At 36.1% G+C, this 24,376-nt stretch overlaps 1 protein-coding gene across 1 annotated transcript in view; it reads right to left on the bottom strand.

Annotated features, from left to right (window-relative positions):
* Nucleotides 1-780: 780 nt before the first annotated feature.
* tlcd4 (TLC domain containing 4) overlaps nucleotides 781-24,376 on the bottom strand; it is a 29,642-nt gene continuing 6,046 nt past the window's right edge. The window contains exons 2-7 of the mRNA XM_002933788.5: nucleotides 22,092-22,252; nucleotides 18,381-18,470; nucleotides 14,653-14,711; nucleotides 13,601-13,695; nucleotides 4,846-4,919; nucleotides 781-3,041 (exon numbers count right to left, since the gene is read on the bottom strand). Of these exons, the coding sequence (XP_002933834.1) occupies nucleotides 2,726-3,041; nucleotides 4,846-4,919; nucleotides 13,601-13,695; nucleotides 14,653-14,711; nucleotides 18,381-18,470; nucleotides 22,092-22,246 (789 nt within the window). The 5' untranslated portion in view covers nucleotides 22,247-22,252 and the 3' untranslated portion in view covers nucleotides 781-2,725. The remainder of the gene's footprint in view (nucleotides 3,042-4,845; nucleotides 4,920-13,600; nucleotides 13,696-14,652; nucleotides 14,712-18,380; nucleotides 18,471-22,091; nucleotides 22,253-24,376) is intronic.

The raw sequence follows: 24,376 nt of genomic DNA, 5'->3' as shown, positions 1-24,376 counted from the left end.
GCCAGGTTTTCACCATAAACCCCTTTCAAATATTGATATTGCATCAGATCCCCCCAACCCATTGGTACCAAAACAGAGAGAAGTCCTAGAAAATGAAAGCCTTGCTTAACTTAACCACAGGCCCTAAGTACTCCAGATAAATAATGTGATTAAAGAATAGGGTGGCCACCCTGCAGGTATCACTGGCTAGGGCTGGGGCCGGAATTCAAAATTTATTGGCAATGTATAAAAATGTACCTGACTATGCCCTGCCCATTTCCCCACCCCCTGTTTGACATCCCTCCTATTCCCCCACCTGAAGGCAGGTAGGTATGTCATTACAAAAAGGATGACAACCCTACTAAAGAAGGATTGAATAATATAGCAGCTGCAAAAAAGTACTAGAAATACCAGGAGCACATACAGTATCACTAATCCAAATCCTTAATATGGGTGATGGCACATGGTAAGATTTGTTGCCTGCTGTTTAATCTGCGCCACTGCAGGCAATAAATCTCCTGAAAATTATTTGCCATAGTAAAACATAAAGGTTGACATGAGTCATCATATTATTTCTAAACCATGGGAAAGTTCCTCCCTTTACATTTTCCACAATTAAGCCAGACTGACGCAATTAATATGTTTAGTTATGGCAATCTTAATGTTATACTTTGACAAGCCAATTTCGGGAGATTTGTCGCCTGATGTAGCACAGTTTAAGCCCCCTGTGTGCCATCACCTTAAACCATCTCACAATAAAAAAAGTATTTTCAATAAGCAGCTAACATAATGAAAATTATACCAGTTTCAGAGAAAATTTTATTGCATTCATATTCAAAATAGCATAAGAAATCTTAAAAGGGCTTAACTCAAATACAGACCTTGGAGCAGCCCTGTTGTGATGCAACTTCAACAAAAATAAGATTGAATCCTTCAAAATGTCACAGTCAATTGCATTCAAGCAACTCTGTTTTCAGACATTAGTAGATTAAGAAAATAAGATCTCTGCTGCGTATTTATTGCCCTCCTATAGGTATATAGGAAAAAATCATTCTTTTGTGTTTTGACACAAAAATATCAAGCATGTATTTATTGGTGCATTTTCCTGAAAAAACAGCACTCTGGGTAAAGTTTAATATATCTAAATCAATGAATAAAGGCTGAATTTATACCAAGGATTTTTCTTTTATCGGACCTGAACTAAAACTGAAGCACTTGCCCATGCAAAAGGCAATAAAATAATTTCTGAGTAGGTGATGGAAAGATGGAAACCGCTTTTACTGACTCACCAGTGTAACTAAACTCAAAGAGAAATTCATTAAAAATGCAAACCAGTATAAATTATTTAGGCCAACAGAATGCAATGACTGAGCATGCCAGGATTAGCTTCACTGCAAGTTTACAGATTCCTGAAGTGTAGACGAAAAAAAAAAAACACTATAAAAAAAACCTGAGTGAAGAATATTTTTAATTGCCTGGTAGACATACCCAGGTAATTAAAGTCCCTCAAATATGTAATTTCAGTTCCTCTAAACATTCTCTAAGGGCGTACCAGTGCCAAATAAATAATTCACAATACAGGTACTTTATGTAATCATCATGGCCTTCCTAACCTCTCAGTCTTGTTTATGGGGCATTTGCCAAGGCAAAATATATAATCAATTCTTCATTATAATTGAATAAATCTACTGGAAAGGTTTGTGTCCTTAAACAGGGCAAATATTACATGTTAGGCTTTGTCATTTAGTCCAATAGGCAAATTCCGACAAAGTCCAATTTTGAGGCATTGAATTGATTGCCTTTCTTTTTTCATACTAAAGACACATCTTATCAGTGCAATGCTTTATCTGTGCTGGCCTTGTCACACCCAATTCTCTCTTCCACAACCTTGATAATTTGTATTTACACCATTTTTTTTATTTTTTTTTACTGCTGCTGATAAACATTTTTTGGTGAGCTATGATCCCCACTCATGCATCATGTAACTGATAGCTCTGCTTTTAAATAAGTTCAGTAACTACTATAGGAAAGATCAAAAAACCTCTGCCACCAATATCAGCGAGCCCATAATTAGATTTGCATACATAGAAGCACAAGCCTTCCTTTTTCATACTTCTGTGTGGACATGGATAAAATTACACTTTTTTACATGACAAATACATTAAAAGAGCAAAAATGATAAGACTATAACCCATAATCATTAGACATTTGTATACACTGACCCACAAGCTTCTGCGTGGACATGGATAAAATCTAACTTTTGCACCTGATCAAAATACAAAATGACAATGATTACAGCTGCTGGAAAGCCTTTATGGCGAGCTATCAATATATGATAAACAGATAGCTCTGATTCCAAAGCGGTTCTGTAGCTGCTGTAGGAATGATCGGACCTGTATTTAAATGACTCTCTGCCCTCAGCATCAGCCGGTCCATCATTAAGATTTGTAAACCCAGAAGCACAAGGCAACTTTTTCATGCTTTCTTTGCAGGGAACCAGTGTTAGACTCTTTTTATCAGGAAATAAAAGGTTCCAATAAAACGGCGGTGGTTTGACAAAAGGAAAAAGTATAGAAGAAAATATGTTGCTTCTTCTTTGGAATACTGTTATTGTAGAAGTGCTGAAGGGGTGCAAAACAGAACTTACAAAAAAGTAATAATCAAAGTCTCCTTAACTTAAGAACATGCAGGTCCTCGGAGGATTCTGAAACAAATGCTGGTTGGAAGACATAATACATCTTTTTGTTTACTCAAGTTTTCCATTATTCTGTGTTTTGGTCGATTTCCCATCTCTGTGGTAGAGGACTTTGTAGCACCCTTTTGTAATTTTTATCATCCACATTACGTTCATAATATCCAATGATACACTTGAGATGATCCATGCGCACTGGGCACCAAGCCCCAGTTTGTGAAACGCCTCTGTGCCAAAGGTGGAAAAGACACGCCCATAATAGATTGGTATGACCGCTATTCTTACGATGAAGAAGGAGATTGTCATTAGAACACCGTTTACCATGTTAGGGAGAGCATATTTGGAGTATCCCAGAACTTCGAAAAACCACCTGCAAATTTCAAAATACAAAATATATATTTTGGAACAGTCAGAATAGAACTATGCAAACATAAATTGGAGAAAAATACTACTGTAAATCCCACTCAGATTACAGTTTGTGTTATTCAGCATTTGTGTGGGAATTTGTGAATAATATTTGACATCAAGGTTGAAAAAAAAAACTAGACTAGGAAAAAGTCCATAGATTATTTACTATGTTTAATAAAACATTTGGGATTTTTAGACTTATTGAAAATGATGCATCATGTAATTTTCACTGGTGAGCACCTTTTCTTACACATCAAATTGCAAGTGCTACTGTTAGGTTGGAGTGTTTTCTTTCCTTGACCTCAAAATTAGTAATCGCCCTACTGTATAAGAGTGCAAATGAAATGAAAAGATACTATTTTTTTTAAAAATGATATTACATTGATAGGGACTGACAGATTTATCAAAAACATCATGATTTTTTTTAATTTGAAAAAAGCTCAAAAACTCAGAAATCTTGAATGTGTGCTTACATACAAAAGCTTGAATTCAAAACATAATTGCAGGGGGAAAAAAACCATTGTAGTGGAATGGGTAAAGTTTCAAAACCACCTGCAAATTTAGAAAATCACCTGCAAATTTGGTAGTCACAACTACAAAAACATAAACATCAAATCAGTACTTAAGTGGGGGAATTTGTGAAGAATATCTGAGATCAAAGTTAATTTAAAAAAAAAAAAACTAGGAAAAGTCCATAGATTTTTTTGCCAGAAAAAAAAACCTTGGCAAGAAAAAGTTGGCAAGTTTCTATAGAAGTCAATGGCAATTGACATTTGAGATTTCAAACCTCATTCTTCTGTGACAAAATGCAACTGCTACTATTGGGTTAAAGTTTTTTATTTTCCCGACCTCAAAATTAGTAATTGCCTTTTAAGAGTGCATATAAAATAAAAAGGATACAGTTTTAAAAATGATATTACATTGATAGGGAGGGCTGATTTATCAAAAATCAAATTTGTTTTTTTATTTCGAAAAAAAAAGCTGAGAAACTAAAAAATTTTGAATGTGTGCTTATTTACAAAAACTTTTTCAAAACATGAAAACCAATGCAGTGAAATCACTCTAGCTAAAATTTTCAATTAGTCTGCAAAGTTTTACATTTGGCTCAAATTGAAAAACACCAACTTGACAGCTTTTAGATGCCGAATTTTTCTATTTGCAGCTTTGAGCTTTTTTTAGCACTTAATAAATTTGGAAAATTAAGAGTGTAGGAAATATGACCACCAAAAATTATTAAAAGTGATACACTAAAAAACTTATCTTCAAAATTTTAATGTACATTAAAAGTTACCTATAGGTCATGTTGATCATTTTTTAACCAATAGGTTTGCTTTTGCAAGCAACTGTTATGTGAAGTTCCTAAAACTGACCGTTTTGCACAATTTTGTGCCACAAATATGGCCACCCCCTCATAGAGTAACATGGGGGATCAGATAGGTAATGTAAAAGCATCAGGCAAATACTTTTAATGCAAAATTATAAATAGCATGCAAAGAGAATGTTACGATAGATGTAAAAAAAAAAAAGCTCAATGTCTGGTGTCAGTATCTCTTTAAGAACAATATGTCAGTGTAATCATTTATAAAATTAACATTATTTGCATACAATTTCTTTGCCTATTTAATCTTTTACATATCATTTTGTCTGATGATTAACAGTGTTCACTGCAGAAGGTAATGACTCACGTGGTGTGTAATATAGGAAGTTTCTATGAGATGGGAAAGCAGCAAATGTATGCAGGCATGTATCCATAATCAGATACCTACCGTTGATTAACAAAAGGTGTCGAAAATTCAGCAATTAGTCGGAAATTACCAAAATATGGCAACATTCCTTCACCCTGTAATATGAAGGGTTACAAAAATGTTAATTATCACTTATTGTAGAATATAGATAGCTAGTTTTAAATATAACACTTTGTAATAATATTACAAGTACAATTTGTTTTAACATCATTTGTCTTCCATAACACTATAAATCTAAAGACCTAAAATCCACATGCTGCATGCTGTCTGATTGCTACTCAGGGCATTGGAAGGATGTTTTTAAGAAAAATTAAATAAATCCACACCTTAGTTATAGAAAGTGCACAATGCCCTGTCAAGTTTCAATCTGCGGTGGTCTCTGCACATTCATAGTGTGCAGTATTGGAAGTAACTAATCAGATGGGATTTTTCCCACAAGTAGGTTTTGGGGGTGGGGGGAAACCTGACCCGGTCACATTAAGGTGGCAAGCTTCTTATTTTTCCCCAAAACTCAGTTGTAAAAAAAAAACCAAAAACCCTGGCGTGGCCTGCGCTCGGTGGATAGAAGACATGTTGTAAGCCTTGGAACATTAGAACACGTCTTCTATCTGCCGAGCGCAGGCCACGCCCCCTGTTTTTTTTATTAAAAATTTGGCCAGATGCAGCCATCAAAAGAGCCACATCTGGCTCGCGAGCCATAGGTTCCCGACCCCTGGTCTAGGGCAAAGGTAATCAAAGGTTTCCATCAGATCATGAGCTGTAACTATCCTCAAAGCACCACAGTTGATTGTTGTTAGGTTATTTCAACAAAAGACAAGCACTGCTGTATGCATATCAACAAAATGTGCACCTCTGAGACCAAACATAGCTTTCTTTAATTTATGAAGTGTTGGCTCTTTGCTAGGGCCACTTTCATTAATTTTATTCAACTGGCATTTGCAGCAGCCAGAAAATCAATTTTTCATCATTGTATAAATTATTTTTGTCTGAATATAGATGAGGTTTTTGGGTTTCTGAAAGATTTATGTTTATCTAAAGCTATAGAATATAGGTCTGGCTCACTTAAATTTAAGGAAAATTTTGAGATAAAATTGTCCTTTTATTTGTCTATAATAGGAATTGAAGAAAAATAAATTTTGATATAATTTGAAAAAAGTCTGCAGTTTTAGATTTTGCATCTCTTAATGTGGTAAAATGAGCAAACTTTGATATTGTACTAAGTTATTTTTATTGTTTTCTTTCTATCTTGTACTAAACAGAGATATAAAGTATCATTATTTTCATAATATTACATTATTATATTTAGTCAATTTGCCTTACTCTTACTGACCGTTTGTATCTTCTACAATGCAAGATCAAGCCAGACAGCTATACATACCATTTATTCTTAGTCTTACCAGTGTGTAACAATCAGAAAACCACTTTCTTATAATTTAATACTGAAATCATCGAAGAGTCCAGAGTCCTGTCTCAGGGACTGAGCGGAATAATGGTTTGTTAATCATTTCACTGTTAGAAGGGACAACAATGCAATATTAGATCAACACCTTGTTTGTTCTCAGAGATTCTCAAAAATGGCTCACGTCCATTTTATTACCAACCAGCGTCCATAGACTCCATAGACTTCAATGCATGACATCATCATCGACCTTTAAACATGCTATATGAAAAATAATCGTCCCACTACATGTCATAAGCTAGACAGCACTGGGTTTATTCATTTATCAGACCATTCTTACACCTTCTGGTTGGACACAATTGTCAAAGGGCATGGCCTAGATATCAAAGAACTGAGAGGTGCCATTCATGTTTGAATGTCAAAACACCAAAGGTGCCAAAAGTGCACTTTTAGTTCACTAGATCTTGGGACCTGTTTGCTTTGATAAAGACAAGTGTGATGAAAGCATGAATAGACAGATACAGAGATTAAACATAACTAGAGAAAGAAAAGCTAGGGGCTGGCAAAATAGATGCCACAAAACTAGAATCAGAATAGACATAGGGGCAGTTTTATCAAAACGTAAGATCAGAGCTTACCGCACCCACTTTCTGTGTATTCCTATGGGATTTTTAGAAGCGTATTTATCATTGGGTGAAAATTAGAGTTAGATAAATACACTTCTATAAATCCCAAAGAAATTAACTGAAAGTGGGTGAATTTGATCATCACTTCGATAAATCTGCCTCCCATAACGTCAGGAGACCAGTCTATTATTTTTGCCTATAAACAAATACTTAAATTTTAGACAAACAGTAAGCCATAAGAGCAACACAACATAAAACTACAGACCAATATACTGGTACTCTTACACACTGGTGAATCCATATATAGCCAAGCAAGTAATTGCTTAGTTTACACCCTTAGCATTACACACAGACAAGACTGAAGCGATTTTTGTTTGCTACTTCATGGAAGCATGTAGAAGGTGTGAACACCACAATTGTGTTAATGTATGTTAGTCATAGAAATAGTTTGGTTAATTTGACAGAAAGCATCATGCACCAAAGAAAGCTCTAAGATAAAGTTATTAGCAAGGTCACCAAAGAAAGATGCTGAGAGGACTGATCCCAAAGTATTGCTGTTTCATTATTTTCTCTACACTTTTTTATATTCATGGTATATTTCTGGTAGATTTGCGCTTGCCTGAAGTCCACACTATACTCTCCAAAGTTTAATGTTCTTACCTATATTATAATGGCTTATTTATGAGCGAAAAGCAGTGGGCGAATTCAGGCACAGGTCGACACAATTTTTAATACACAACAATGCAGTGTTTTTGCCATAATTTCAGCATCATTGTCTGTTAGGTAAATTTGTGCTTGGCTTGGAAAATCTTTGTCAGGATGCCATCATTTCCAGTGTCTGCACATGATTTTTAAGGTACAGGTATGTGGCCCATTATCTGAAAACCCATTATCCAGAAAGTTCCAAATTACCGAAAAGTCATTTTCCGTAGACTTAATTTTAATCAAACAATTCCCATATTTTAAAATGATTTCCTTTTTCTCTGTTATAATAAGTAGCTTGTACTTGATCCCAACTAAGATATAATTAATCCTTATTGGAGGCAAAACAACCCTACTGGGTTTAATTACTGTTTAAATAATTTTTGGCAGACTTAAGGTATGGAGATCTGAATTATGGAAAGACCCATTATCCGGAAAACCCCAGGTACCATACCTGTACAAGTATGCTGTGCGTATTCGCACAGGCCAATGTGGAAACACTTAAGCGGGTGCAAGGAGCAGCTTTGGGCACGAGTACCTGTAATGAACGGCCTTGATTTGTGCAGTGGCTGCAGCCATCTTTGCACTACCACAACTGTGGTTACACTGTCATTTTCTTTTCCAACCCCTTATAATAAATGAACAATAGGGCAGATTGTGTGTGTTTATCTATTGTTAATTTTGTTTTGCTTACCTAAAGACAGAAAAAAATCTAGTTTAATCTAGTTTATTCCACCCCCTTTATAACAGCAGCTTTGGCCTGTGTTTCATGTAGATGGTAGAATGAGGAAGAAGTATAATGTATGTTATTCTATGTATAAACTAGCACAAGGTTTGGCTAGGTTTAATGACCCACAGCAATCAATGTTTCCATTTAACATTCAAGCTGTTTTTACTCCAATAAAAGATCAATTGTTAATGTTTGTGAAGGTTACAGGTCAAGGGCAAACCCCGCCCAAGTTACTAAATAACACATAGTATATACACAACATACTGGCATACTAAATCACTCCCTGTTGCACTGTAATTTATAGTAACCATCACTCTCACAGATTTGCTAATGTTTGCATTAAGAAATATTACAGAATTTGACAAATTTAACTGAGTGCCTATGAGTAGAAAACAGCAAAGAGGAATGTGTTTATGGTTGATGGCCTTTTTAAATGATTGTTTTAATAGACGTAAGATAGTGTGATCCATATTATGGAAAGATCCCTTATCTGGAAAATCCCAGGTCCTGAGCATTCTAGAGAATAGGCTCCACGCCTGTACCAAATAATAAAAAAGTAATATAGAAACAGAGTGCAATTTTGAGTGTGTACTTAGCATTTGTAACAAAATTGTTGCAAGTTTATTAACCTATTTCTTAATCAGGCTGGCCCTAGCAAGCAGGGACTGGAAATGATCAATTATGATATGTTTACTTTAAAACTTCCAGAAACTGAAGTATCTTATCTTAAACCATGTTTGTTCAGGTTTTATATAGGACTTTGACCCAGTAACTGTAAACTATTTTCACTTACTAGCAATCTTCCTACTATTCACAAATTAGAACTATCTATTTTTGATATGCAGCATCTGTCACTACAATTTTACCACTGCTCCTTCCATACTACCTGGAATATAGTGCATTTTACAGTTGGACAGGTAAGCTGATGTGAAATAAGGACAAACACATAAGATATGTTCATGGCCTATTTTCAAGATAATAGTTATCTTCTCTTCTAATTAAATCCTTTATCACATAGATGTCACTTAAGGCTAGTGGGATGTTCATTCATTATTGGACTGGATACAATGATGAGCCTTGTTAGGACAGATTTCTATAAACAACTGAGATCTTTGGCAATTGCATCCACATTCCACTAATGACTTCCTATACTCATTATTTCCACAGATTCCCAGTTACAAAACTTCTCAATTGCTGCATCTCATGTATAGAATGTTTTGTTTGCTCCCTCTGACCACAGTGATACCAACAAGCAATTTCCAATGCTGTTCTGGCCCTTTAGCCAACTATAGGATTCTCCAAGGCTCATTTAAGTCTCTGCTTCTCTCCGCAGGTTATCAACTTACAATCTGTAGATAAGTATAAAAATAAACATTTGGTTGAGTTTAAGGATGAAAAGTAAAAGGTTACATAAATATTGTTTCATATGTGTATATTATATTCACACAAAGCTGCTAAAGCTCATAATTCAGCTCCAAATGCAATATGATATAAAACCATGGATGACTGAGACTGATTGAAACAGCTACATAAATATTTCTTGTAAAAACCCAGGAAAAGTGTTTGAAAGAAACATGGACAGTTACTAATCCTAGCCATAGAGAGGCAGACATATGCTTCTGATTTAGCAACTTTGCAATCTATTGGCCTATGTATGGGGCCAAATAAATGCAAGGATGACACTTTTTTTGGGGGGTAGCAGTGAGAAAAGGTGGACAACCCCTTTAAGGCAACTCTCCTCTGAGTTTAATAACAGCTGGCAGTTGCCCATTGAGATGTTGTTTCTGTGCTGAAAGTAAAAAAATGTATATGTGGTGCTGTAAATTGGACCTATCTTTCGGGTTCCACTGCTGCTAGTCACATATTTGCCTTTACACAGATAAAGATAAACTGGAGTTTTGCTTTCAGGTCCATCCTAGAGTTGAAAGTGCTGAGGGTCACTGGGTCTCCTGTACAGCCTATGAAAGCAGCCAGGAAGAAGTAAACTAGTGGGTGGACCATTTATTGTAGTTCCACCAATATATAATGCATAATGTAATTCTTGATTTTAAGTTCTACTGCATTTAGAGGTTTATGATGCAATTTACAACACTATATGGCCAGTTGGGTTAAGTCCAGAACACAGTGGATAATGGCTGCACCTAAAAAAGATAAGTGGAGGTTCTGTAGGTAGCTGGAGCACATTTCTTCAACTAGCTACATATACACATACACCCCTGCATACACTAGCTAGCAGGTTGACTAGTTTATGTAGACAGAGCCAATCCCTTCTTCTATTCTATTTTTCTTCTTCTGTTATTCCTTTAAGTCTTTCTTTTTTCTCTTTATCAGTTTCTTCTCATTCTCCTTTGTCCCATTCCTCTCCTACTGTCCCATTCTGGCTCTCTTTCATTCTTACAACTTTTTCTTCCACTTGGGTGAATATTCCTGGTCAAACCACTTCTAAGGTTCACTTGTATTAGTTGTCACCATATTGCAGCCCATGGAAATACCCCTCCAAGCCCAGGGGCATTTTAAGACCTGGGTGTCGCCCTGAGGTTGCTGCAGTGATGCCACCCCCCCCCCCCCTTAAATTTACAGTGTCTGAATGGGTAAGGGGAGGCCACATGGCTAGTGCAAAGAGCACAATCATGCTTTCTGCACAACAAGAGATGAAATTCAGATTTAAAAATTGGAATTTTGGCCTTAAGGTTATCAGTAGTGGATTTTTGCTGTCCCTGGTAACCTGCGGGGTGCTGCTGCCTGAGGCAAGTTTTTCAGCTTGCCTTATAGCTGAAGCACCCCTCTCTGTGCGGTCTGTCTTTAAACTTAAATGGAAAACATCTATTAATGCGAGTGAAACACAGTTAACACATGTCAAACACAGAGAAGTATTGGCCATTCTCCACTAGCTGCAATTTTCTTTCAGCTGAAAATCACTTAGCAGACATTTTTAGTGGCTTTGCTTTATACAACCCTTTCTGTATTCCAACTACAAATTAGCTTGCACGCCCCTGGCAATGAAGGTATTTTCAATACACAAATGTCTATACAACAGTGTAGCTTCCTTCTCAGTTTTTTTTATGTTTGTCTAATACTCTTTCTACTTCTATATGTAATTTAACCAACAACATTATAACATACATACATTTCCGATTACCAACAAAAGTAAATACAGATTTTACAAACATAACAGGTATAGGATCTATTATGCAGAATGCTCATGACCTGAGGTTTTCTGGATAAGGGGTTTTCTGTCATTTGGATCACCATACCCTAACAGGATTGACAGGATCTAATAAAATTATTTTGGCACCACTATGGATTTCATGCAGCTTAGTCACCAAGTGCAGTGTACAATGTACTGTCTTATTACTATAGAGGTGACATTAAAAAAAAAATTAGAACCAGAATTTGCTCAATACTTTGGATTTTGTAATTTGGAACTTTCTGGATATTTGGTGTCCAGATAAGAGATCCCATACTGGTACTTATATCATCTACTAATAGAATATCTAACAGCTCATGTAATTTGATAACTTAAAATGATTTCCCCAAAATGTCCATTCTAATACAATGAAAAAGTATCCTAGATCTTTCTATACTTACTACTTGTACATCATTTAATAAAGATATATTTTTATTTTCTTACCATTACATAATTTGTATCCAAAATTATTAATTAAATGAGTCCTTATTACAACTGGTTCAAATATTACTTACAATTTATGAACTCTGTTGACATATCAAATAAAGAATTCTAGTAAATACCCTGATAACTGACTGGTATTTATATATATATATATATATATATATATATATAAATCCTGACAATTATACTACATGTAAATAACTTTCATGTAAATAGCACGTGTCCACAAATGTTTAAAATATGCTATGACAGACAGTATTGCCCCTTGAATATAAAGTGTGATACTCTCCTTTGTTTTTCTATTTTTCTCCCAAAATGAAAGCAATCTATGATATGTCACAGAAGTTTGAACTTCAATCAATACAATGATTTGGTTTCCACTAAACAAGAAGTTCCTGAAAATATTGAGGAGTGTAGTATACTGTATACCCTGACTTATTCAAAGCTGCTGCTAACACTATATATACCCCCAGATTTTATTTCCTTCAATCCTGAGAGAGATTTTAGGTCCATGAAGCTTATATTAAGCAGCAAGGCATGCAAACAATCACCCTTTTCCCACACTCAGCCTCCCAACATGCAGTAAGTCAGTTACAAAAGCCTTCACCCCATGCGGAATCAGGAGACAGTACTTCCATGCAAGCTTTCTACATGAGCCAATGCTATTTATTATTCATGGCCAAGAATGAACTTCATGTAAGCATCTCCGTGAGCAGAATACAAACTGCCTAAGTAAACACATTTTCTTGCACTTATTATCACAAACTGCTAGATCATTCCATATTTAGGGGTTTTTTTGGGTGGCAGAAGGGGCAAAAATTGCTATAGTTTTACTTGACAAGCCTAGGAAACAGCATTGTGGCTTTTAACTGTGTTTTGGTTAAAAAAAAATTCCCATCGCTCCCAGCAAACATTTGATGAAGGCACAGGTTTGGTGAAACCTAATATGAAAGGACAGTTCAATCTTTCCGAGTTTACTTTCAGTATGTTATAAAATGGCCAATTCTAAGCTAGTTTTAAATTGGTCTTCATAATTAATTTTTTTATACTTTAATTATTTGCCTTCTATTTTTAATTCTTTGCAGTGGCCCCCAAATGAGGGTCACTGACCGCAGCAGCCAAAAATCTATTGCTCTGTGAGGCTACAGTTTTATTGTTACTTTTTATAACATTTCTTTTCAGGTCCTCTCCTATTTATATACCAGTCTCTCTTTCAAACCACTGCCTGGTTGCTAAGGGAATTTGGGCCCAAGCAACCAGATAGCTGCTGAAACTCCAAACTGGAGAGCCGCTGAACAAAAATTAACTAAAAAACTACATAATGAAAAATGAATATCAATTGCAAATTAAATATTATTCTCTACATCGTACTAAAGGTTAACTCAAAAGTGAACAGCCCCTTTAAGATTTCCTTTATTGATGTGCTAAGAATGCTGGATGGAAGGCCCATTGTATCAATTTACATGATACAAAAAAAAATTTCAACATTTAATGAAAAAGTTTAGCGACAGATATTAGTAATGGGCTAATCTGTACTGTTTCGCTTCGCTAAAAAGTTAGCGAAACTAAGAAAATTTGCAAAATGCAAAAACAATTTTTTTACCGCACAACTTAGAAGTTCATTCCTGCCCATATGTTCCAATCTTGTCTGAATGTACTACTGCTGGGTAAGGAAACATGGCACTCACCAGTACATAGTAGTAAGCATATAGAGCTGCCAAGTGATGTGTCACAAAATATTTATCACCGATCTCCTTCCAGTAATAAATAATAAGCAATAGGTCTGCAAGAAAGCATATAAAAATTAACAAGATGTCAACAATCATGTCAGTAAAATAAAAAAAGTAAAACAGTTGTTATTGTGACAGATCTATCTGTGCTAACATTCCTTGTGCATGCAGGAATGTAACCTAAAAGCAGGAAAAAAGTTCCTTAGGTTTTAGAAGCTTTAAAGGGTCACTGCACAATGCTTTTTTGAATTTTCCTTTTGTATAATGGGAATATTAATATTTGACATGCTTCTTACTCACTTAGCATTGCTGGGCCAGACCAGCTAAACAAAGCATACATGCAACTCTCCATAGCACAATGTTCAAGGCATTTACATAGCCCATAGAGAAAGATGGCTCAAAACTATAACAGCATAGGTATTCTCCTGTGTGTTAGGAGAATTCTTCAGGAATATAGTAGAATATATGGGGTGTCTTTTCTATATCTTGTACCAGTATATATGGTCACAATTACACATGTAGCCTGAGAGAAATTAATTCTGTGTACAGGGGATATTTTTGCATACAGAATGTATTTTTGTAAACAAATTGTACTTGCAGCCAACAGCACCTCATAAGAGTAAAGCTCCTGTTTAATCACAAACAATGTCCCCATACCTGCAGTGTAGATATATTAATTAAAGGGACAGTGTACACCTTAAAACAAGCATAATAAATAGGGCTTGTGCTGCATTACATTCTGCCAATTGTTTCATTTATTTAAAAAAAATCTATATTTTTTTCAACTTTTTGTCATTATAAAGCACTCATTTGAAGTTAAGCTATTTTCACTGACCTAAGCCCCCCACTTCATTTATAAACAGGGCAATTTGTTTAGAACTCCCGATCTAACTTGCATGACAATTAGTTGTTCAGGTGGTAGCATCTTAACAAGCACACATTTATGGACAGTACACTGACTGAAAATGTTTTTAGAAATCCATAGATTACTATGCAGAATATGTAATTACCGGAAATGAGGTAGCCTGAGGTTACTGCAACATTCAGCTTGACCATAGAGGGATCACCCCTGGAAAAATATATTATACATAGGTTATAACAACTCTTCAAAGTTTTAAACTGCTAGAATCTAAAATAGCCTCATGTCTATTTGTAGACACCTGCTTACCAGTCTTACAGTATAGGCTTATGTGAAATTAAGGATCTAATTTCACAGTTGCATTGGTATAGCAATCAGTGTGACGTAAGTCTCATTTCTTACATGAAAGGAATTCTGAACTGAGCTATTAATAAATGATCACAAGTTGTTGTGAAATTGACTTAAAGGAGCAGTTCAGTATAAAAAATAAAAATGGGCAAAATAGACTGGGCAAAATAAAAAATGTTTTCAATATAGTTTAGTTAGGCAAAAATGTAATCTATAAAGGCTGGAGTGAGCAGATGTCTAATATAATGGCCAGAACTCTACTTCCTGCTTTCAGCTCTTTAAGCTGTTAGCAGTCAGTAGCCAATCAGTGACTTGAGGGGGGGCCATATGGGACATAACTGTTCAGTTAGTTTAAATTTGAATATAAACCTGCATGCTCACAAACTAACTGAACAGTTATGTCCCATGTGCCCACCCAACCTCCCCCCCCAAAGTCACTGACTAACTAAGTGGTTAGAGAGCTGAAAGCAGGAAGTAAAGTTCTGGCCATTATGTTATCTGCCCACTCCAGCATTTATAGATTACGTCTTTGCCTAACTAACTATATTACAAATATTTTTTATTTTGCGCAGTCTATCTATTTTGCCCATTTTTATTTTTATACTGAACTGCTCCTTTAAAGTGAAAGCCACTTCATTGATTCGGAACCGTGGCGAGAGGACGCACTAAAGTTTCGGCCCTTCCTCTCCCCATTACTCCGCATGGGGGCAAATTACTCCGGTGCAGCTGGGCACCGGAGTAAATTTCTGCCACCCTAGGCCTTTGTGGCCTCGCTACAAATCTGGGCCTGTGCATTGAGAGCTTTTTAATCACTGTTTTTCCCAGGAAAATGCTCAAAAACTGAGGAGACTGCTACAACAATTGCTGTGAGTTACCACAATGCACAATTACTGTATAAAAGCAGGGAAGTGCCCTTTTTATGGCGTAAGTGTGAGCAATGTTCCCTTTCATTTCGTGTAGACAATTTGTTGGGTGTGTGCCTCTATTGTAACTTGTGTGCGAAAACCTGAGGGCAGCTACTAGAGGTATGGCATCTATTATCCAAAAACCTCTTATCTAGAAAGGTCTAAAATAATCCATAGACTATAAAATTGTAGCCTCATAGAGGTCATTTATAAAGCTGGCAGGTGTCAGAAGCATTAGGTAAATCAAAAACTATAAAGAATAATTGATACATTGATAATAACAGAACATTCTATAATATATTAAAAGTTAACTTAAAGGTGAAATACCCTTTTAATATATGGTCATTCAAATTACAGAAAAATCTGCCTTAAACATAATAACCAGATAATATATCATATATAGGGATGCACCAAATCCCAAATTCAGCCGAATCTACTGTCCAGGCCTAACCCAATCCGAATCCTAATTCGCATATGCTAATTAACTTTCAGAAGGGTGGAAAAAATTTCCTCCAGGATGGGGTTCAGCCAAACACAAAAAAGTGGGTTTGGTGCATCCCTAATCCTATACCTGTATATATACATTTCATAGGCCATTGTTCATTTATTACAGCAATGTATAGAGTAACTTCTTGGAATTTTACAAATAAACTATAAAAATAATAATGTTTTATAACAAATGATCTGTCTCACCATGTAATATCAAGTAATGTTTCTGAATTGTGTTTATGAAACCTTGAAAGGCAGCTCTTCATGTTTATACTTGATCTGTTAAGTTAATTAGGTGATAGGTCTGTGCTAAGTACCCGGGCAAAGGGTTCAGCGTGCACCTGGGGCTACAATTAGCCGGTTTGTCCACTGTGTAGCACACCTTAATTGATTTTGTTGAGTACAAACTACTGCAGTTATTAAAGAAACATCAGAATTTTTTTAATACGTGTAAATTAGTATTGTAGAAGTTGCATTTATATAGCCCTACCAGTGCTTTACAATTTGCAGTGTAGAAAAGTACACATAGTGGAGGACAAGCATTAAGGTAAGTAAGTATAAATACACACAGATTAACTGCCATGTGGTAAAAGACATGGCAGGAAAAGATCTCCGCCCCATAGAGCTTACAAAATAAGTGCGTAGGCAGGTCCAGAACGGCAATCTTGGGATTCTGGAAAATGCCAGAGGGGCTGCTGCACTTTGGAGGCTGATGGGGAGCTGTTTGGATCTTTGTGTATTTGAAATGCCTTGGCCTGTTTTGAATTTTATTTTGAAGCTATAGGTATACATGTGTGAGTAACCTGAAAATGAATAGATCCCTGTTAAACCAGATCAGCTGCAATCAGTATAAAATATCTAGCCTGTGCAAGCCCTAAAAAGCAATAAACAACTTTGACATAAGCAGTAATTAGCAATTGCCCAAAAAAATGTAACTTGTGTTTCCCTCATAAAAGCATAGTTATAGCCTAAGCACATAGGTTATAAAGCTAGCATGCTGTAATTTCCAGGCAACACTGGCTACAAACAACATCTATATTGGCCTAACAGACACACAACTAACAGGTTTAAAGGGGATCTAAACCAAAAAGGTTATTTGGTGTAAATTTGTGAGATCTGATGCAATTTCATTAATTTTCTGTTTTTAGTGGTTTCTAAAATATTAGCAGTTTTACACCGTTTTTTTACTGCTGATAACTATGCATTTTCTGTGTTTAGTTATCCCTAACTAACTCAGTTGCAGTTTTTCTATTAGCACACACCATAGACTCCAATGGCTGCAAAAAAAATTGTGCTCTAAAAAAAGTTGCACAGTAAGGTCACAAAGCAACTCATTGACTTCAAGTTGGGGGTCGTTTATCAACACTGGGCAAATTTTCCCATGGGCCGTAACCTATGGCAACCAATCAAATTGTAGCATTTATTGTTCTACCTGCATCTAGCTGAGAAAGGCCAATCACTGATTAGTTGCTACAGGTAACTGCCCATGGGCAAATTTGTCCAGTGTTGATAAATGAGCCTCATTTGTGTTTCGCAAATTTTTGGGCAAAATGGGACAGATTTGCTTATCACTAATCTCAGACACTGCTAAAAATCAAAAATAGATGTAAACATAAGTTCAAAATTTCTTAGATAAGTACTTTCAGTAGGTTTCAGAAAATTACTTTTTTAGATTTACACTGCCTTTTAATTGCAAGCAGACAACCACCCTACATATACCTGCAGGGATTCACTCCCTTAGCCAGTGTGTTACCTGACAAACACTATTGCTGGCTCTCAGCTAAACAATACTGATAGTTAAAGCGGTATTTCATGTTCACAAAATGTAATATTTATAATTTTAAACCACAAATAAATACTTTACTCAGTTTACTAGTTTTAAAATGACAAGGAAATGATGATGATCCCCACACTTATGGTTTCAAGTGACTAACAAGTTGCTAAATAAATTGAAAAATTTCTCTGCATCAACAAATGTATTAAACAGTTGCTCCATTGCACACTTTGGCAAAGCAATGTGGGTAAAAATCACCATGTGTTTAGTTAATGATCAATTAGCCTGGAAAATATTGTTAACAAAAAAAAAAAAAGATATTGGTTGATTTGTACCTCAAGCTGTAGAGAAAGAGCTACTTACCAAACAGGGTCAGCATTAACAGCATCATCGTACACTAAAATATACAAGCAGAAACATCCAACCACCAAAGCATGGAAAGAGGACACCGTCCTATAAAAAAAAATACATTAGGGGAAACATTAATACCAGCTTTGACAAGAGGGCACGAGTATGAAATGACATGGTGAACTGATTATGTGCAAATGTCACACTTTGTGATTATAGACTTGTCCATGTCCATCAAGGGATGCCATTATTGACTTATATATATATATATATATTGACTTTTTTTATTTATTAATGATTTGGCAAACAGACAAAAGCAAACTCTGCATAAAACCCCTACATTCACTGTTATTATTTTACATACATAGGGAAAAAAATTCTCATTTCAGTATTTTATAGGATGAAGGTAGAAAATCTGCACCCAGAGACACTGCATCACCCTGCGTGCAGACATTCAGAGTGGATTTCGGTGCTGAAACAAGTGCGTATTAATTTCCACACCACAATTTGCTCTCTGTGTGTGCTACCAAGCCGATGCAGTGTCTCTGAATGCAGACATAAAACAGATCGAAAGAGTGAAAGAGTGGTTTCTCGTCCTGTGCCAATGTCAGTAGCCTTAGGATCCATCCTTATCTCTCCCTAAATTTATGTTGCAGTGACCCTCTCCTTCCTTTTAACAACTAGGTCTTTGGAGTAAGGGGGCTACTTTTGTCAAATAAGGGGCTATTAGAAGCCCACTCTGTGCAGAAAATTAGTTGTCAGACACTGTAAGACAAGTAAAAGGAAATTATTGCTTTTAAAAGCTGTGGTGCAAGTGATAAATGCTTTATTACCTCCTTCAAAAAAGGATTTTTTTTAACCCTGCATGACAAAAAAAAAGGTTAGAGTCTGTTTGTTATCAACTTGGAAATTTCAGAAGGTCAAATCATCTTTTGGGTACTTATCGGTACTTCCTTCTTCACTATCTCTGCATGCATTGTAAGAGAATGGCAAACGCTACTTCACATTCCCCAAAGATGCATCAAATTTCACCCAGAAACACCAGTCAGTGAAATTTAATGCTGAAATGCATTTCGGTGCTGCAGTGGAAGCAGGGCCAAGAAATGTTTCATTACAAAGCTCAGGAAGTGTACAAATAATATGAAACCCTATCATCTTTCCAGATGGTACAATAGTTTAATCAAAAACTGAAGCAGTAACAATTCAGACTTTTCTGAATTTACAGTATAATAACCTTGATTTAAAGCAATAGGTGACTCTTATTTTGAATTTTAATGCCTGCCATTTATCATAAATTAATGAAATTGTGGATGATCACTTCTCATTAATCCTAAAGTAGAATGGGTCTGTTAGGGCACAGTGCCACATGGAAGACCCAATATAAATCCCAAATGCAGCACCACATGGAAGACCTATTATAAGAAGGCCAGAATGCATCATAAATGACATCATTACATTTGCCTACCTTTACAGATTATCCCTATTCTGAGATTAAAGGGAATGTTACCCTTAAAAGTTTCTTTTTAGCATACTATGATATTGTAAGTGTAAGAGTCAGTGAGAAGAGCCCCATGCTAATAGTCATGTAAGCAGGATGGAAGATACAGCAACTAGAGGGGCAGCAGCTGGAAGTCCAGTGAGCACAGTATGCAGAATGTAACCAATGTCATGGACAATTCAGATACCGAAAGTCACTTAAGGTAAAAAGGTAAGGTTTATTTTAGACGTAAATGGGTTCTGAGCAAACTCAAGGGTCAGAACAAAGACAACACTGGGTTTTTGTGACATAGTAGCATACAACATAAAAAAACGTATGAGCATAGGTGTTACCAGTTTACCAGTGTAAGCACACAGAGATATCTGTTCATGGCACAGAAAACAAGGAACTGCTTACAGATAAACTCTGCCTTCAAGGCCAGGGTAGTAGTAACCAAGACTAGCTTGAGAACAGAACCCATCCAAGTCGTGGGGGGGCCTGTCGGTGAATATGCACACACAGAATGTATTCCATATCACCAGGATTCCAAGGTATTATTGTATGTGCTTAATAGTAAATAGTGGTCGCTTAGAAAACAGAACCTAGTGTGCAAAAAGTGCAAAATAAAGATGGCAATTGGGCATTTTTTGTACTTTTCACACTGTGTTATACTGTTTAGGAATGGCTTCAGGACTCTGCACTTCCCAAATGAATACAGTGCGTTACTAGGAAGGACTGGAACAGTAAAGGCATGTAGTTGTCCCTCACCTGCTCCCTTAATCTGTACTTAATTTAGATATATAGAGCTACATTTTTAATCCAGTGCTTGATGCGGAGTGCTGCACTACCCAAGGAGCATGTGCTTATTAAGTTAAAGAAATGCTCTTATACCCCTCGTCACTCTAGCACTTGGGCCCCAGGGAAAGATAAATGTCCCCTAATGTCTCTCTGACTTTTTGCAGTTATACAGCAAAGGAAGATAGCAACAGGAGGGATAAAAGCTAAAGGAGCAACAAGCACAGGCAGTAAGGATTAAGTACTAGCCATACAAATATCAATGAAACCCTGAGCTTAGTTTCATTGAAAACAAAATGCCATGAAGTATGAAAAGTGTGCAAGAGGGCCGCAGCCGAGTCTGGCAGCTGGATATGCTTGGTAGCAGAAAAAAGAGCCTGAAGTCTGAGCATTAACCCAGAAACAGTTTCCAGAAGATATATTGGAAACAAGCTGGGTCAGAGCCAGAAACAAAAACTGGAGCCAAGAAGAAATCCAAAGCAGTGTCAATAACCAGGCCAGGGTCAGCATTGATCATTGAGTCACGGAGTCACTCACAATAACTGAGCACTGTATGCTCAGGCAGAAAATACGAAATTGGCAAAGAATGTCTGGCTTCATCTTCTCCGGGGCAAGACTGCAAATGTTTTTTTTTTTTTATTTTACTTGTTCTGTAATTATCCATTTTAGAATTTGATCATTGGATTATGGAATTGCAATGGCCCTAGAAATTAAATGTTGAAAGTCAAAATAAATACTGATATTAAAAATATAAAATAATGCAAAAATAAAAAGAGCCAGAACAAATAAATAAAGGCAATAAATATTACAGATCAAGAAAAAGAAAGATAAGCAACAAAAACACAATTCTAGTCTTAGTAATTTTTGTGAATGAAAAGGGGGTAATATTTGCATGAGTTATTTCATAGGGATAATTAAAAAAAATCTATAAAAAGACAACCAGCCACAAATCTGCTCAATTTCTATATTAAACTAAAAGGAAATTCTAACATGAACATTCCCTTTAAAAGTTTTGCCATCTTTAAACCATCCTTCCTCCATCATAAGGGCATGGGCAAACCAGAAGATTAGTCCCCCACAATAAATCTGCTCTAACATGGGTGACTATTCTCCTTTAAATGCTTTCCAACCATCAATAATGTAAATCCCCGGAGGGAAACCATACACTACTATGGCTACTTTTTTAAGAAGTCCAAATTTGCCTCTCGAGGAACTTTCAGGCTACTTCGTAAAGTAACAGTGCCATGTATGTTTTCCCACCAGCGATTTGCATTTTAGTCGATGGGAAGGAAACAAGGGATATTTTGTCACCCACACTAGTCAAGATACATAGCGGCCAATAAAATGTCCTGTGTCTCATTTCCCTTAGGAAGATTATATAATTGGGGCAGAACATGTATTCAGGGAAGGTGAATATTGCTACAGATAACAAGCAAGGATCATGTTGATTTTACCTGGAATTCCATTCAATCTTCTGCCTCGCACTCAGCTTGCTGAATCCACAAGTTAAACGAGCAGAGAGCCAAGAGCTTCCAACATGGAACAGGAACTGAAACACTGCTAAGCTTGTCGCTGAGATAAAGACAGTCAGGGGGCTGAAGCTAGCCATGGTAACCTGAAAAAAAAGCAAAATTGGATTCTTATAATAAAATGCATCTTGTGACTTCTGAGACCTGTTATAGCTCTTACTAAGTGCTGTTGGAAATGGAAACTTGGCTGGGGGAGAACAGACTAGTGTTGAAAAATTACAGTGATAGGGGTGTTATCAGGATAAGCAGCGGAAAGAATAGTAAAAGACAGACAAATACTTTTTTAGTAGCAATTGCATTTACACATAGCTTTAATCCATCTTAGTGTTGAAATAATCTTTACTGGAAGCTGCTTAAAATTACATTTTCTTAGGAAATCCCCTTTGAATCTGGTACACACATGCAGATCAAGTAGTGATTTTCATCCAGACTGCCCAAGGATTATTATCAGCACAAAAACACTATGCATTCACTTGATAATCATGCACTACTTAATCCAATTGATTGAGTGACTGTTTACCAACTAGATCAGGACCTTTAGTATTGCTGGTTTGGACACCACTGTGTACTCCAATTGACTAATGATCCGTGCATTTAGCCTTTGGGTCAAACATGGTTCTCTGTGAGGAACAGGAAGTAATTCCAAAGATAGCTTTTACATTAGACATTATTATCATAATGTGAGCTATGTTTGTTAAGGGTTATTTTACATGATGTATGGCTTCATGACAGCAGCTGAGTTATTCTCGAGCTACCGAAAAAAGAAGCATTGGATATAACTAATTACATTACGACCTTATGATTCGTTGGTTATCATTGTCCTAGCTCGCACAAAGATTGCCTGCAGGAAAAGAGCTTTTGTTCTCATAACATTAGAATTGTTGCAAGTTAAACATATTACATACAAGAAAATGTGAAGGGAGGCAATTTCCCACAGATTAAGCCAGATAACATTAAGTTATATGTTTTACTTGCAGAAAACTAAATGGTATGCTATGGCAATTTCATTTGCTATGGCAAGTCATTTTCAGGATATTTGTCACTAACAGTAGCACAGATTAAACCGAGGGAGACAAATCTTAGCATTTGCCATTGCCTTATAATGCTTGGTCTCCATAGCTTCCTGCTGCAGCTCTAGCTGTTAGAAGCATAGATCACACATTCTGATAGGAGGGGGGGGGGTGAATTCTTATGGGAGGGGGGGGAGCAGGAGAAGGGAGAGAGCTGCGCAGACTCCAGCCCCAGGAATGAATTATTTTGAGAGAGGAAGTCAGATACCAAAGTACATGTATACACAGAAGTAGACAAACAAAACTGTGTTTTTTTTTTATAGAGGACTCAGTGAAGCGTTTCTGTGAGTACTTATGGTTGTTGTTACATAGACCTTTCTGATAAAGCTTACTTAGTTTTTACCTTTCCTTCTCCTTTATAACTGTGTAGATATAAATACATATTCATATGAAACTGAGAATACGGTTTTATTCAGATACCCCTAATTAGATATAACCAGCGATATGGTGAAAAATATATTTGCTACAGTCAGTACATGACAAATCCCTGAACTGTACCAAGAGAATTCCCTACTACCTGGCAGCTCTTACTCCTATGTATAATAATGTAAAAAATGAAGAATAGTTCAGTAAGAGTTGCCCTCACGCTTTAAGGAAATAAAGACACTACTTATTAACAAGGAAAACAGAGTTGCACCTGCGAACAACCTGTCTGGGGAATCCATGACTTATTTGACTTAATTGCACAAGGTATATAGGCTTTTAGGTATATAGGTATTTAGTATTGTGAAAAATGCCAAAGGGAAAGTTACAGCAAAATGCCCAGTTTGTAATTGTTCTTATTTGTCTTGTGGGTTTTAATATCCAGGAGGAAGGTTTGGAATATTGATCTCTATGTTCCCTTAATCTATAAACATATTTATAAAGAACAATAATTTGTTCTGGAAATAGAGTAATGTAAGATTTAACCCTTCTGATGCAGGCTTGCTGGTCTTGCAGAGTATTGCTAGTAAACATACTGCCTGGCATAGATTAAAGGGGAAATATACCCCCTTTTCAACATTGATTCAATGCATAGGGTTTGTGCTGAACATAATGAAACAATAGGCTACAAGTAAAAAATATATATCATTTTTGTTATTTCTTGTACTAAACAAGGTAAATTTTGAAAATAAATCACATTCTACTGCCTAGCCCAAC

This window comes from Xenopus tropicalis, chromosome 4 (assembly GCF_000004195.4).
Source record: "Xenopus tropicalis strain Nigerian chromosome 4, UCB_Xtro_10.0, whole genome shotgun sequence".
Taxonomy (NCBI): Eukaryota; Metazoa; Chordata; class Amphibia; order Anura; family Pipidae; genus Xenopus; species Xenopus tropicalis.
Note: the sequence above shows the minus strand (reverse complement) of the source record. Positions and strands in the feature narration are given on the sequence as shown.